The 15,073-nt window shown below is 45.7% G+C and overlaps 1 protein-coding gene across 1 annotated transcript in view; it reads right to left on the bottom strand.

Moving 5' to 3' along the window:
- Positions 1 to 1,966: 1,966 nt before the first annotated feature.
- Positions 1,967 to 15,073, bottom strand: part of LOC146809771 (C-type lectin domain family 4 member E-like) — a 130,679-nt gene continuing 117,572 nt past the window's right edge. The window contains exons 6-7 of the mRNA XM_085614383.1: positions 14,531 to 14,631; positions 1,967 to 2,234 (exon numbers count right to left, since the gene is read on the bottom strand). Of these exons, the coding sequence (XP_085470509.1) occupies positions 2,084 to 2,234; positions 14,531 to 14,631 (252 nt within the window). The 3' untranslated portion in view covers positions 1,967 to 2,083. The remainder of the gene's footprint in view (positions 2,235 to 14,530; positions 14,632 to 15,073) is intronic.

Below are 15,073 nucleotides of genomic sequence, written 5' to 3'. Positions count from 1 at the left end.
ATCTTGGACATCATTTTGGCAGTGAGTGACCCATAATAAGAGGTTCTGAAATCACCCTTTGCTATTTGATTTCAACTTTAATTGTTGAAGAATGATGCTCTCCATTTGCCATCTTCCCTGTTTTTAGGTCGAGCATTCGAGACCTCTTGTATATACTTTAGTATATACTTATATGTGTATGTATTTTATGGGCTCTGGAGATCAGCCCTAGGATTTGTCTGCTTCCGCTTGGGGCCTTTTTTCTGTTCAACTGCCTCATTTGAACTATCTTGATAGAAAACAACCAGTAGAAGTCAGTAAAATACCACAATTGCTTTCTGCTTGTTCAACTGCTTCAATTGTTATTGCCTTTATAGAAAACGACCAGTAGCGGTCAGTAAAATACCAGAATTGCTTTCTGCTGAGGGACTTTCTTTTTTTCATTTTTCTGTCAACTGCCTCTATTTCTTGATAGAAAACGACCAAAAATGGTCAGTAAAATACTAGAATCACTTTAGCATTCTCTAGATTCCAGTCTATAGAAATTGTCTTCCACAAGCATCTGTAGACAATAATTTTTTTTTCAAATCTTGTATTTTCAGTGATATGACCACCGAAGGCCCTGATTTCGTATGAAAATTAAAAACAGAGCTTTGGACTATACCATTTATCGCTGAAAGGCAATATTTCTTTCCATGTGTTCCCATACTTGGTGTCTTAAGCAGTTTGGTGCTTACTTTCCCTTCATGTTAAAGAACAGTAGATGTTTCAGCACCCAGGCTAATGTGCTGCATAGCTAAATACATATAAGGTCCCAAAGTCGAGACCGATTGCATTGCAAATGCTTGTTTTTGTTGTTGCTGTCGGGACACTTGGAGAAGACGGCATGGTCAACTGCTTTGTTTAAGCACGGCAAATGTTACTTTATGTGGTACATGCACTTCTCAGTAGCAAAGCAAAGGGCACACACGTGCACGCACTGACAAATAGACCCTACCATTGCCTTGGTCAGAAGCAAAAAATGGTTGACTGGGCATGCTGTAAGTCAGGTGACTAAAGAGCGCTTTCTCTGGAAATATAGGGCCATATGTATGATGAAGTGGCGGAGCGTGTCGTTAGCCTCCTGGGCTTAACGACACGCTCTGCTACTTCGGAAACGCAAGGCTGCACAACATTTACAAGGATGTGGTGCAGCCTTGCGTTTCCCCCTGCCATAGCGCTAAGTTTCACAACTTAGCACCAACGCAGGCACCCTTGCACAAGAGTGCAAGGGTGTCTGTGTGCAGGGAAGGATTGGTTATGTGAAGGAAGGTGTCCCTTCCTGCACATAAGCAATCCTAAAATGCCATTTTATAACTTTCATGTGTGCTGCTTCATGCAGCACACATGAAAGTTACAAAATTGCATTTTTAAAAAAGGTTTGTTTATGTACAGGAAGGGACACCTTCCTGTACATAAACAAGCCTTGGCCTTTTGCTTTTTGCATGTGTGCTGCAAAGGGAGCACACATGGGAAAATCAAAACGAGGAGGAATAATGCATTTCTCCTTATTTCGCCACCTAAAGACCAGGCTTTTCCTTGTCTTAAATTTGGCACTGCCTTCTATGTATGCCATTCTTGTACATAGGGGACAGCGTCAAATACAATGGGTGTTGCGGTGTAACACCCACCACAACACCCACTGCACGCCCCTTTCACTCTAAACATAACGTGAAAGGGTGCCTTATGTTCAAGGCACGTTGAATGGCTTAACGCTGCCTTTTACATAAGGCAAGGCAAGGCCCCTATCGCCATGGGAACGTCACAAAAAGTGACGTTCCCGGGGCGATAGGGGCTTGTACATATCCCTGAAAAGGGGCTATTATTTACAAGCCCCTTGCGCCAGCGGTGAGTCACTTTAAACATGGGAAAAAGTGATGCACCTATGGCGCAAGGGGCTTGTTTTTAAAGCAACTTTTACAAATGTTTAGCTGGTAGGAAGTAAAAGGTTAACATATTGTTCATAGCTGTTTTAATCTTTATTAGAGTTATGCTTTTGTGATTTAGTTTCCATTGAACCTCTTTCAATGTGCCGGTGGTGTCCTTAAACCGCTTCCTTCTAACCCTATAAAATGACTGCTGGTCGTTGGCACAGCCCGAGTTTTGGTTTATGGCAGTCGTCGTCATTCCATCCAAGTGAGGTGGAGGACACAGTGAATAATTCTGCACAGCTCTCCAATCCACTTAAATTGTTAGGCTCACCACACTGCCAAAACCTGGAAAGAAGAGAAAGCTATTTTTAGACAACAATCCACGGGAGCATCAGCTCGTCTCACAATGCTGGCTAATGTTTGGCATCAGGACCGGCGTTTAGCAAAGGGTGCTGGGTCCAGACCAAGGTGGGCAATCTTCAGAGGGGCGCACAGAGCTCTCTGCGTTAAGATCATACAAACAGCAGCGCCCTTCTCACTTGGCTCCAGTGATTCAGTTTAAAGTGATTTTAATCATTACCATGCTGTAGACATTTTTAACACCCCGTCTACGACATTCCTTGCCCTCCCATTGCCTTCTCACCCCCTGCCACCACATATCAACAACACACCAACAATAATTTGGCCACAGTGTGACAGAGGTAAACTGTGAGTGCATCACATTAGTTGGGGAAGGTGTGGAGAGGTTCCTGCTCAGAGGTCAGTCACTGCTGTGATGCCATCAACCAGGGACTGACCTGAGATTACAAAATGACCCCTCCTCTCCTTGCGCTGCCTCATAGAAACAGGGGAGCCACTAATAAATCAAGCCAGATGCCTGGCTCTGGCTCAGCTTGACGTCCTCTTGGATCCTTGAATTCTGCTAGCCACCTCACACCAACCTCATGCACCAAGAACTGAAGACAATGCACTAACCTTTCATGTAAAACAGGAGACAGAAAAGATGCCCGTAGAGTGACTGATTGCACAATGTGAAACAAAAGCACTTTTGATCAATCCTAGCTGACCTGCTCGCAAATTGTGTGATTCTAAGAAACATTTTATTTCAGAGTCACTTTTTTTCATCATTATCACTTATGAGAGCTGCTTCAACATTTGAGTTCAGGACGTGTGCTATACAAAAACCGTTTGTGTTTGATTTCATAGACTGCTCCATCTAAAATAAGAATCTAGGTCACATTTAGGGGGCATGGCCACCAACTTGTCTCTTAGGTTACTAGTGGCTCTCTGTTCAGAGTGGTGGGGGAAGGAATGTTCAAAGGTCATGTCTAAAAACCTGAAGTGAAGACCATACACGCCGAGGTTGTTGGACGTGTTTATTATCTGTACAGGAGCGTTGTACCTCCATGAGCAGGGTCCAGAGATTAACTGCTATGCCTGGAATGCCATGATGTCATTTGTATTCCATGCCATAACTACATTCTGTAGAATCCATCACCACACTTCTCCCCTTTTTCCAACAAGATACAATTTATACATTTAAAGAAGAAACTACTGCGTTACAATCTAAGTGCCTTTTAACAGCGTTGTTTTACACCACAGACCCAACACACAAAGGTAACACAATGCTTAATTCTACAAAACTAACACAACACACCTCCTGTCCCTGTTAAATAAATACAAAATTGAACGAAAACCTATATACACCTCAAAATTAGCACAAAAAGAAGATAAAGGAATTCAACAATAGTTTAAAAGAATGGCTTTCTTACTATCAAAATCTTGCAATTTCTTAGGTACACACCTATAACATGAGCTTCTTCTTATGTTGACATCCATGCTCCCTGTGGAACTTTTACCACCCATATTTTTACGGACATCCTCATGAAAGCTGGGATCAAGGGCAATAGGAGAAGTACTCCACCAATTTCCATCCATTAATTTAGCTGAGTTTTTACGTAACTCACATATTTGTGCTGGCTCTTTGAATTTCGAACAACCTTTTCCTACTAGGATTCTACTTCAGCCTGAGGAACCTTTCCTTCCTTCTTCACAGTGCTAACAGATTTACCTTCTTCTCTGTAGTGCCATATTCAGTGATGTGAGACTTGTTTTTCTATGAACATTTTGTGGCTATATATATTTGTTTTCTCATCTACGTGGGTGAGTCCTATCATCTTCTATCCTTACTCTGCATTTTAATCTTCTATATTTCTTCTCCTTATTGTTATTTTCTTTCTTTCTTCTTCTTTTTTTATGCACTCTACTTGGTACTCTTCATCAGTCCGAACATCATCTATATTTTAGCATGACGTTGTTCGCAATGTCCCAACCTCCTGCATTTTTAAATGATGTTGGGGAACCACTTATTCCTTGGAAAAGATGGGTAAATCTTTTTGAATCTTATTTGATTGCTATAGTTGGGGATAGATTTTCCTCATGCTACTACATAATTAAGAAAAGTATGCAAGAGATATATTTGATGATTCTTCTGTTGTAATTACTGAAGGACAGGAAGAGGGAGAGGATGCGCAGGGAGATGTACAACATGATGTGCATCAAAATACACTTGGAAAATTGGAAATGCAATTTGGGAAGAAGATTAATGTTGTATTAGAGCATCACAAATTTGTTTCCAGATTGCAAGCGAAGAATAAAAAGTGAGTATTTACATTGCAGTCTTAAGGGGTTTGTCTTCCACTTGTGATTTTGGTACGTTGATAGAATACCTCATAAGGGACCAATTGGTAAGGTGTACCATAGATAAAAAGATTCTAAATTTTTTTTAGCAGAAAGTCCAGACTTCAACCAAGCAATAGACATAGCAAAAAGTATTGAACATACTGCGTTTTGTATGACAGAAGTGAGAGAGACTGTAGATACTAAGGGGCATATTTACAACGTGGCGATAAAAAATATTGCCGCTTTTGTGGCCGTTTTCGGCCGAAAAGCAGCGATAATTTTATCGCCTAATTAGCAAGGCCACGCTAACGCGTGAAACCTTGCTTTAGCTTCAGGATTCCTAACGCCCGGCTTTGCATCTCTAATGAGATGCAAAGTGGGCATTCCTGACCTAACATGATAGGAGAAATGTTGCTATCCTATCATCAAGCCCCACGCTATGAAGCATAGCGTCAGGAAAAGTAGCGATAACCCCCGTTATCGCTACTTTCCTTACGCCTGCTTCAGGACTGACTTAGCCATGATATCCTATGGAAGGTGGATATCATGGCTAAGTTTGTGAGTTCCTATCAGCAAGCTAACATGAGATTATCACTGGGTTTCCAGCGATAATCTCACGTTAGGCAGTTAGCGTTAGGATTTTTATCGCTGAGGAGATAAGCGTTGCTAATAGCACGCTATCTCAGCGATAAAAATCCACATTACCCGGCGATAATTATCCTCACGTTAAGAGCGCTGAGCGATATTTATCGCCGGGTGTTGCTGATATGCCCCTAAGGAAGTAACAGACAATGGGGTGTGTAAAGTGTCAGGTTGTGAAGACAAACGTAAATTAGTGATTACTAATATGCAAAAACAGAAAGGGGAGAGTGAGAAATTAAAATGTTACAGATGTGGTAATTCCAGTCATCTGGCAAACTACCTCAAGTGTCCTGCAAGAGGGGTGGTATGCAGGAAATGTAACAAACGTGAACACTTTGCCAAGGTGTGTAAAGACATGAGAAGCACTGTTACACATATGGTCAATAATGATGGGATCAGAGAGAGGACATTGTCTTTCAGATTGCAGGAGGCAGTGGGAATTTGGGAAATTGTTACCCCATATGTAACATTCTTTTGGATGGAGTTTCTTACACTGTATATGCTGACTCTTGTTCCTCATGATAAATAAGAACACATTGAGGAGGAACTCTCAAGGTAAAGTTTACTCATTGTTACCCCCTGATATTATCACTGGGTGCTATATTAAAGATCCTATACCCCTTGAAAGGGATGTTACCAATGTGGATAGATTTCAAGGGAAGAGCCACTATGGTGAAGGACTATGTTACCGAAAATGCACAAACCTATTAGGTTGGAAACACTAAAGGGATCTGGGGATTAAATTGGATCCCAATGCATCAGAACAAGTACATTTGATTGACAGATGTATTGTTGGCAAGCATATATGTGGTACATTTCCTGATGTTTTTCAGAGAAACTAGGCTCACTTAAAATATTTCTTTATAAAATAAAACTGAAGAGTCAGGCTAGACCGGTTACTCATGCAGCAAGATTTACTCCATTGCTAATGAGAGATCCTTTAAAGAAAGAATTGGACAAGTTGGATGCCAATGGAGTCAAAGAGAAGATAGAAAGTTCTGAACGGCTGACTCCCATTGTAATAGCATCCAAAGAGGAAGGGAAAGGTATCTGTCTGTGTGTTGACCTTAGAGACCTCAATGCCAACATCTGGGTGGATATACATCCACTTCTAAGTGTCATTCAGGGAGCCAAATATTTTAGTGTTCTATATCTCTCATCCGCCTACCACCAAGTAGCCTTCCTCCTGACTCTAGGTCCCTAACCTCCTTCATAACTCCATTTGGAGCATACCATTTCATTAGGATGCCGTTCGGTCTAACGTCTGCCTAGGCAGTTTTCCAAAGAGTGATGCAACATTTCTTGCAAGGGACCAACAAGGTCCTCTGCTTTCAGGATGATATCATTATGTATGGCTGCTCAGAAGAAGAACACAATGAGGTGTTGAAGGACGGTCTGGGGAAGCTAAGCAAGGCTTAGTTCACAACACAAAAAGATAAATGAAAAATTGGGGTTAAATCAGTTACATATTTGGGACAGACCATTTCTGAAGAAGGCATAAGTCTCAAGACTAGCTTAGAAGACTCAGTCAGAATGGCACCTGCACCCTCGATAAGGAAGAATTGAAGTCGTTTCGTGGCCTTGTGGAGAATATGTCTAAATACATCCAAAATTTTGTGGATAGAGTACAATTACTTAGGGCTTTACTTAAGAAAGGTTGCCCTTTTTGTATGGAACAGTCAATGTCAGGATGAATTTACTAGGGGTGGGTGGAATTTGCATAGTCGTGCTACGCAAAACTCTGCAAAAGGTAAGAAATCTCCACGAGCACGCAGAGTTCCGCAAACACGCAGAATTGCTTGTTCCGCCCGTTCGCCATGCTTCTTTCCTGTTCGCGAACGCTGTTTGCATGCTCGGGGGGAAATAGCTTGTGAACATGCATTTTTAAAGCGCGGACAAGCAAAAAATTCTGCGCAGCCGCAGATCGCGGACTTATTGACAAATCCGCGTTCACCGCGGAACGAGAAATTACCCAGATTCCGCAAATTCCACGAGCGGAATGCAATTTATCACCCAGGCCTAGAATTTACCCAGATAAAACAAGCAATTTATGTGACACCACTTTTTACTATAGTGCTAAAACCACTCTCACCACAGATTCCAGTGTAAAGGGGTTAGGTGCATCCCTTACACAGGTTGTTGATGGTAAAGAGAGGGTAATTGCTTTCACATCTAGAACTATATAAAAAACCATACATTTACATTTACATTTACAAAATAATCTGAATGTAATTATTCTCCCATTGAAAAAGAGGCTCTTGACTGTTATCGGGCAATCAATCACTTCAAATTCTACCTGTGGGACATTCCATTTGTTTTGAGAACCGACCATAAACCCCTACTTCCTATGTTCCCTACCAAATGTATTGAGAAGGCTACTCCTCGTATCTCCAAATGGGTACTAGGGTTGCAAGGATTTAACTTTAACATTGTGATTGTACCAGGTACAAAGAATCAAATTGATGATTGTCTCTCAAGGTTCCCCATCACAAGTGAAGCTTCCCAGGACTGCCCACCTGAGGAAGCTATCCTATCCATTGACATTCCAGCAGTAAAAAAGGATGAATGGGAGATGTGTGGAGAAGATGATGATAGCCTCAGGTCTTTTGACCCAAGAAACTTAACAAATTACTGGAAGTGCTCCGGCCTTACTGGAATGTGAAATATGAGCTATCTATCATTAATAATAAAATGTATAGATGCAAGACTGTTCCCCCCAAGGGCATGCAAGAATGCATCATAGAGATAGCATATGAAGGCCATCCAGGTAGGAGTATGACCAAAGGGAATATCCCTAATGATTACTGGTTTACCAGAATGGACACTATGGTGGAGAAGACACTGAAGGAATGTTTTGCTTGCAGCTCCAGCGACAAAATTAGAGTCACACATAAGACTCCTCTCCTTCCTGTGGAAGTACCTTCAAAGCTCTAGGACATATTAGTCCTTGACATCATAGGACCATTAAATATTCTCAACAATTGCCAGAGATTCATGTTTGTGCTGATAGACCATCATTCTTATTGGATATCTACTAAGATAGTCATTACCATTGACACTTCATCTCTTATTGGGTTCTTAAAAGAGAGATTTTCGAAAGAAGTTATACCCAACATAGTGCTCACTGACAATGGGGTACAGTTAACTTCTGATGAGATGACACAGTTTATGGAGAATTTGTCCATTACGAATGTTAAATCCCCCCTTTATTGTCCAGAGGTCAATGGGTTAGTAGAAAGGGCGAACAGAATGAGTAAAGACACCATTCAGTTGATCCTCACTTCGCATGAACCCATTGATGAAGCTTTGAGGAAAATGTTATGGTCCCATCATATCACTCCCAATGCAATCTCAGTAGTATCTCCATTCATTTGTCTTAAAGGGAGAAATCCAGGCTTCAAGTTGACTCCCAGTTTTATGGAGGTTGCCTGGTTTCGGTGGAAAGAAGCTCTGTAATGGACAAGATTGTTTGTCACCAAAATGATTATAAAACTAGATATGACCGGAAATGGGGTACTGTCATTAGAGATTGGAGAGAAAGTCAGTGGGTCATAATCAAGTGACCTAACCCTAATTGCTCAAAAATATCTTCGTTCTTTAAACCTGTGAGAACCAAGCGTATAAATCACAACTCTGTGGTTTTAGAGGATGGCTGTACATGGAGTATGGACAATGTGGCTCATTGTCCAGATGTGTGAATTCCATCCTAAGATGATGGTGGGGTTGAGGATGGAACAGTGTTGGACTCAAATGAGTCTAAGGATGTAAGAGTTTGACGTCCTCCTCGTTGGCAAGCAGATTATGAAATTTAATTTAATCCCTACCTCATTGTTGATAATTGCATTCCTGTGCTCTCTTTTCTTGAATTTGAACTGCCAGAAAAGGAAGCTTGAAAGAAAGTGCTTGGAGCTCACTCACCCTGCGAGCAGAGGTGATGGCAAACAGAAAGGCAGTCTTTAAAGTATGAAGTCTGAGAGGACAATTATGAAGCGGCTCAAAGGGAGCATACATAAGGTAGGTAAGCACCAAGTTCAAAACCACTAAGGCATTACAAAGGGAACAGGAGGAAAAAGATGAGTAATGCCCTTAAGGAAGCGATTTACAACAGGGTACTTGAAAAGAGATGGCTGATCAGGGATCCTAAGAAAGGCTGAAATAGCTGAGAGATAGCCCTTAAGAGTGCCCAGAGCAGAGCCCTGCTGGGCTAAAGATCGGAGGAACAATAGAACTCAGAAAGAGGGGCAGAAAGGGGATCCACAGCCTTTGCTGTGCACCATGAAACAAATTTGTTCCATCTGCTGGCGTATACCGTCTTACTGGAGAGGCGCTTGGCTGCCAAGATAACATCACAGACTTCGGGAGGAAGGTCAAAGGCTGTCAACTGTTGCCGCTCAATCTCCACGCAAGGAGGTGGAGGCTGGACAGGTTCGGGTGGAGGACCAACCCCTGCTGCTGCAACGGAAGATCCTCCTGAAGAGGCAGTCGGATCGGAGGATCGATGGCCATGTGTAACAGCTCGGGATACCAGACTCTCTGTGCCCAATCTGGAGCCACAAGGATGACTTGGGCCCGGTCGCGCTTGATCTTCTTTAGCACTCTGGGCAGAAGTGGTATTGGCAGAAAGGCGTATGGAAGACCGCAACTCCTTTCGCGACAAAAAGCATTGCCTAGCGAGTGTCACCATGGAAATTCCCACGTGCAGAATTGCCGACATTGCACATTCTCGTCGGTAGCAAATAGATCTAAACAAAGGCTCTCCCCACTGCTGAAAGAGATCTTGCTCCACCTCCACCGGACAGATGGAAGAAATGCATTTAGTGCAAGACGGATCACCCGAAGCTCCAGAAGGTTGATGTGGAGCCCAAACTCAGCCGGAGTCCAGAGTCCTCTGATCTCCACCTCCCCCATGTGACCGCCCCATCCCAGAAGTGATGCATCGGTCACCACTGTGAACTCTGACAGGGGAAGAGAGAGGGATCTGCTGTTGACCCAATCCTGGTTCGTTAACCACCAGTGCAATTGGTGTGCAGTGCCCTCCAAGATCTGGATGCAATCGGACAGGATCCCTTGAAGTTCAGCCCACGGAAACTTCAGGCCCCACTGCAGAGCCCGCATATGCCATCTGGCATGGTCCATCAGCTGGATGCAGGAGGCCATCAGGCCCAGTACCCCTGAGAGTCATCCTGACCGAAACCCAGGATAGAGGCTGAAAGATCAGAATTATAGCCCGAATATCCTGGACTCGCTGTTCGGGAGGATAGACCCGGGCCAAAACTGCGTAGTGTCCAGAACCGCTCTGATGAAGAGGAGCTTGTGAGAGGGGTTCAGGAGCAACTTTAGCACGTTGATGGAAAACCCCAGGGAATGCAGGAGGTCGGCCGTACTCTGGAGGTGGGAGACAACAGCTTGGGACAAGCCCGCCTTCAACAGCCAGTCATCGAGATAAGGGAAGACTGGAACCCCTGATCTGCACAGATGAGCTGCGACCACCGCCATCACTTTTGTGAACACCTGAGGGGCACTGATAAGGCTGAAGGGGAGCATGGAAAACTGAAAGTTCATGTGGCCTACCTTGAACCGTAGGTAACGCCTGTGGGCTGGCAGGATGAGGATGTGAAAATAGGCATCCTGCAAGTCCAACGCTACCCTCCAGTCTCCAGGGTCAAGGGCAGACAGGACCTGAGCTAGCGTCAACATTTTGAGCTTCTCCTTCTGGAGGAAGCAGTTGATGTTCCCGAGATCCAAGATAGGACACAGGCCTTTGGTTCTTATTGGACACCAGAAAGTAGTGGGAGTAGCAACCACGACCTACTTCTGGGGCAGGAACTCGTTCGATGTCTCCCTTGGCCAAGAGAGCCATGACTTCCTGTTGGAGAAGGGCCAGATGATCCTCTGACATGCAATGGTGCTGAGGTGGCATGGTTGGAGGGGTAGTCTTGAAGGGGAGGGAGTAGCCCCTTCGGACTATTTGCAAAACCCACCTGTTCAGTGTGATGGTGTGCCAGTGGGGAGGATGATGGCGAATCCTGCCACCCACTGGCGATTGGTGGCCCTGAAAGGTCAGACTAGGAGGGTTTGGAGGCTGCTGCAGAGGGGGCTGTGGTGTACTGGCCCGCCCGCTGGCCCAAAGAACCCCAGTGGTAGTTCCCATGTCCTCGGCTGTACAGGGGCTGGACAGCTTGTGCAGGCCTGTGAATCTGGGTGGGATGTGGCGGGGCACCACTTCCGTAACCACGAAAGGGGCGAAAAGCAGACTTCGCAGGGTGGGTGGTGGAGAGGCTCAAGGACTTGGCCATAGCCCGAGAGTCCTTAAAGCGCTCTAGCGCGTTGTCTGCCATGTCCCCGAACAGGAGACGGCCATCAAAGGGCATGTCCATAAAAGTGTATTGGACATCCCCCGAAAAAACAGTTGACCTCAGACAGGTGTAGCGTCGAAGGGCTACCAATGAGGAAATCGTCCTGCCAAGCCAGTCGGCAGTATTCAGTCCACAGCGAACGGTAAACTTTGCTGCGTCTCTCCCTTCAGCAACTGCATGGGAGAGTACAGCCCAGGCCTTGTCCAGGCACCGGGGCAGCATCGTATCCCACACGGTTTGGGTGTAACAGACCAACAGACATGCGGTGGTTACCGACCGCAGTCCCAAGCTGGATGAAGAAAACATCTTATTCCGAAGATGGTCCAGCTTTTTTGGATTCCCTATCAGGTGGTGCGTTAGGGAATGTGCCTTTGGATGTGGAGGCTTGAACCACCAAGCTCTCATGGGTGGGGTGTTGGGAGAGGAAAATGGGTTTGCCCAGGGCCGGGCGGTGGCATCGGGCAATCATCCTATCCACAGGAGCCCAGGTGCCCAAAAGGATGTCAGTGAGGGCTTCATTAAACGGTAGCAGGAGCTCCAAAGAGCTCGCTGACGGTTGAATCACCTCTGTCAAGAGGTTAATCCTGACTGCCACCATAGGTAGCTCGAGGTTCAGAGCCTTGGCCACCCTATGCAACCCCACGGCGTAAGACAACATGCCAAGGTCTGGTGAGGTATCCAGACCACTGGCTTCCCCCAGTTCCTCTCTCCAGTCCGGTTCGTAACCCAGCTGGTCAGTCCAAGGGTCTCCACACCCCTCCCAGTCCTCCTCACCCTCCTCTGGTTGCCAATCTGGTCTTAAAGACCCAGAGTAGAACAAGGGCACAAAAGTGAGTGTCGGCGCCGTGTCCGTGTCTACATCGGGGTGGTGGCCAGGGTCGATGCCGGCTGGGGACACAACCAGCGCCGGCTGCAGACATCGTGTCGGTGTAATCGGTGCTGGGCCAGGTTAAATCAGGTCAACCGGTGCTGATACGGGTCCAGGCCTGGATCCAAGGGGGCCCTGCAAGGGCCAAAGCCACCAGCATCGAAGGACCAGGGCCCTCAGCCGAGTCCGCGGGGTCTGAAGGCGCGTCGGCAGAGTCGGGCTCCCAAAGATGGTATGCACCGCTTCGTAAAATGTGCAAAGCTGGGCAGGGGCCGCTCCGGGTCCCGGGTAGGGAGGGAAACTCTGAGTTGACCCTTGGGGCTCCACACACAGAGTGGCACCACCCACATCCCTTGTCACATCTGCCGACCGACGGGGAGAAGTTGAAGAGCGATGGTGCTACTTCGACTTCTTCTTGTGCTTTGACTTACCTGAGGAGTGCAAAGACTTTGAAGAGGACTGGTGGTGGTGGCTCCGTGACCGGTCCCTCAACCTCTCACGCGACCGGGACCTTGAACGGCACGGAGCCAACTGCTGAACCTCGAGAATCTTTGGCCACCGCTCCAAGCAAAGACTTCGGATTCATGGTCCGGCAGTCGGAGCATGACTTGGGGTCTTGGTCGCGCTCCAAGCAAAACAGGCACAAGTGGTGTGAATCCATTACCGACATCAGACGGCTGCAGGAGCCGCAAGCCTTGAAACTCGGCATCCCTGACATGCACCAGGCATCGTAGACTCAAAATCGATGTCGACAAAAGTCAACAAAAAGTCATTCAAAAAGTGACTGGAGGTACCGCTCTCTCCGGATCTGAGCTGGCTGGCGCAGAAAAAGAAAGAACTGACGTCAGTGCACGAGGACAGCATCGAAGTAGCTACCGCGACATCATCCCGGCGACCACGACGAACGCGGACACGACAGACACCACCTTTCGATGTGCAGGGGTACTGCTGGCGAAATATTCTCTGGATCCAGTCTGACGCTTTGGGGTAATTTTAAGGTAAGGTGTCTATAACTAATTGCCTCTTTCAGATATGCAATTTTGTTTTGATAATTATAAAATATTGTTACTATACAGCATAATAATGCATTTTGAAATACATATTTATGCACTTTCCTTTTTCAAAAGGCAACATAGAGACTGTTCTCGAGGGTATTTTTTATTCATTTACCATTCTGCTGATAATCTCCATATGGGACTGAAATCATCTCTAATTTGTAATCGTTCTTCATATATTTCCAGAACACTCGTCTATCTGTCGTTCACTTCCTTTATTTATTCTGTGCCTCTAGTGATGGCCATTTTGTGTATACATATTTTGGGATTCGCACACTTGAATCCCGACTCCACACTGCCTGAAGAGCACTCTGGGTACCGCATTCTTCCATGACCATTGTGCTTTGGGCGAAGGGCGTGGCCTTGGTCCTTGCCCTGTGCCAACCACACCTGACACCCAAGCCTTCAAGCTATGGCCTGAGACAAAGTCAAGTGTACTCAAAGCACATGAGGTTCTTTAACACTGCTTCTTATGAAAAAAGATATCCCTACCTCATTCACCACCAGACACTCCCATTCTCCTTTTTCTCACTCCTGCAGGTTCCTGTCTTCTTCCTTTGTTACTGTTTTTTCTGATTTCTCTTTCTCCTTCTTTCCCCTTTAATGTTTTTCTCTCTCTTGTTCTGGGTCAAAGTCTGATGAGGAAAACAAAGTGCCGATCCCAACAATGAGTGCCGGTGGCCCCCACCGCACCCACCAGCTGAAATTAAGTACTGTTCTTTATCCACCTCTGCTCCCAGTTCCCAAGTCATTAAAGCTTGCAGGAAACAAGTGGCTCTCGGTGCAGGGGGATACCTTCTGGCGACCCCGTGTCCCCACATTGCAGACTGCAGGCCACAAACTTCAGCAGCCTGGCACACTGCACTCTTGGTGTGTGTTGTGGTCTGTGGTCATAGACTTCACCCAGTCCTCCTTTCCCTGAAGCCCATTGGCCATGCCAATGGCCGTTTAGCATTACCCTCAAGCCCCTCCTATTCCCAACAGCTTGTTGGGCATGGTCTCATCTGGCTCACTGTCTACAAACATCTCATTACATACCTGTCACATAACAAGGTCCCATCCTCCCAGGTCCACAGACCATTCTGCTCCCTGGACAGACCAATCCATATACGCCCGTAGCCTCTGTGTTCTACAAATGTCTGAAAATTAAACAGGAAAGATCAGTTTATTCATCACATGTTTATAAACATCAGTCGAGAAAACATTTTTTTGAAAAATAGTAACTTCCCCTAAGAGAGCTTACCCCCAACAGAACATCACTTACAGCCAGTCTTTAAAGAACTTACAATTTGAAGTGAATCTGATGCTGGTCGTTCCACTTGACTAATGTCATAGCTCATGAAGAGATCTAATTTACTAGGAGGTGTTCTTGGCGGAAACCATCCAGTGTGCCTCTGCTAGGATTGTGGATTGCATGTCTGGCTTTTGGATGACAGGGGCTGGAGCAAGACAGTGGCTCCAGAAGTCTGATGAGTCAGGGCGGGGCTGAATAGGCGTGGTCTGCATTTGGAATTGTGGGATGAGTAGCATCTTCACCTGAATAGGGCTGTGCCTGCCTTCCACTATGACGGCTCCGCCCCC

Source organism: Triturus cristatus, chromosome 7, assembly GCF_964204655.1.
Source record: "Triturus cristatus chromosome 7, aTriCri1.1, whole genome shotgun sequence".
NCBI lineage: Eukaryota > Metazoa > Chordata > Amphibia > Caudata > Salamandridae > Triturus > Triturus cristatus.
This window is presented reverse-complemented; position numbering and strand designations above follow the sequence as displayed.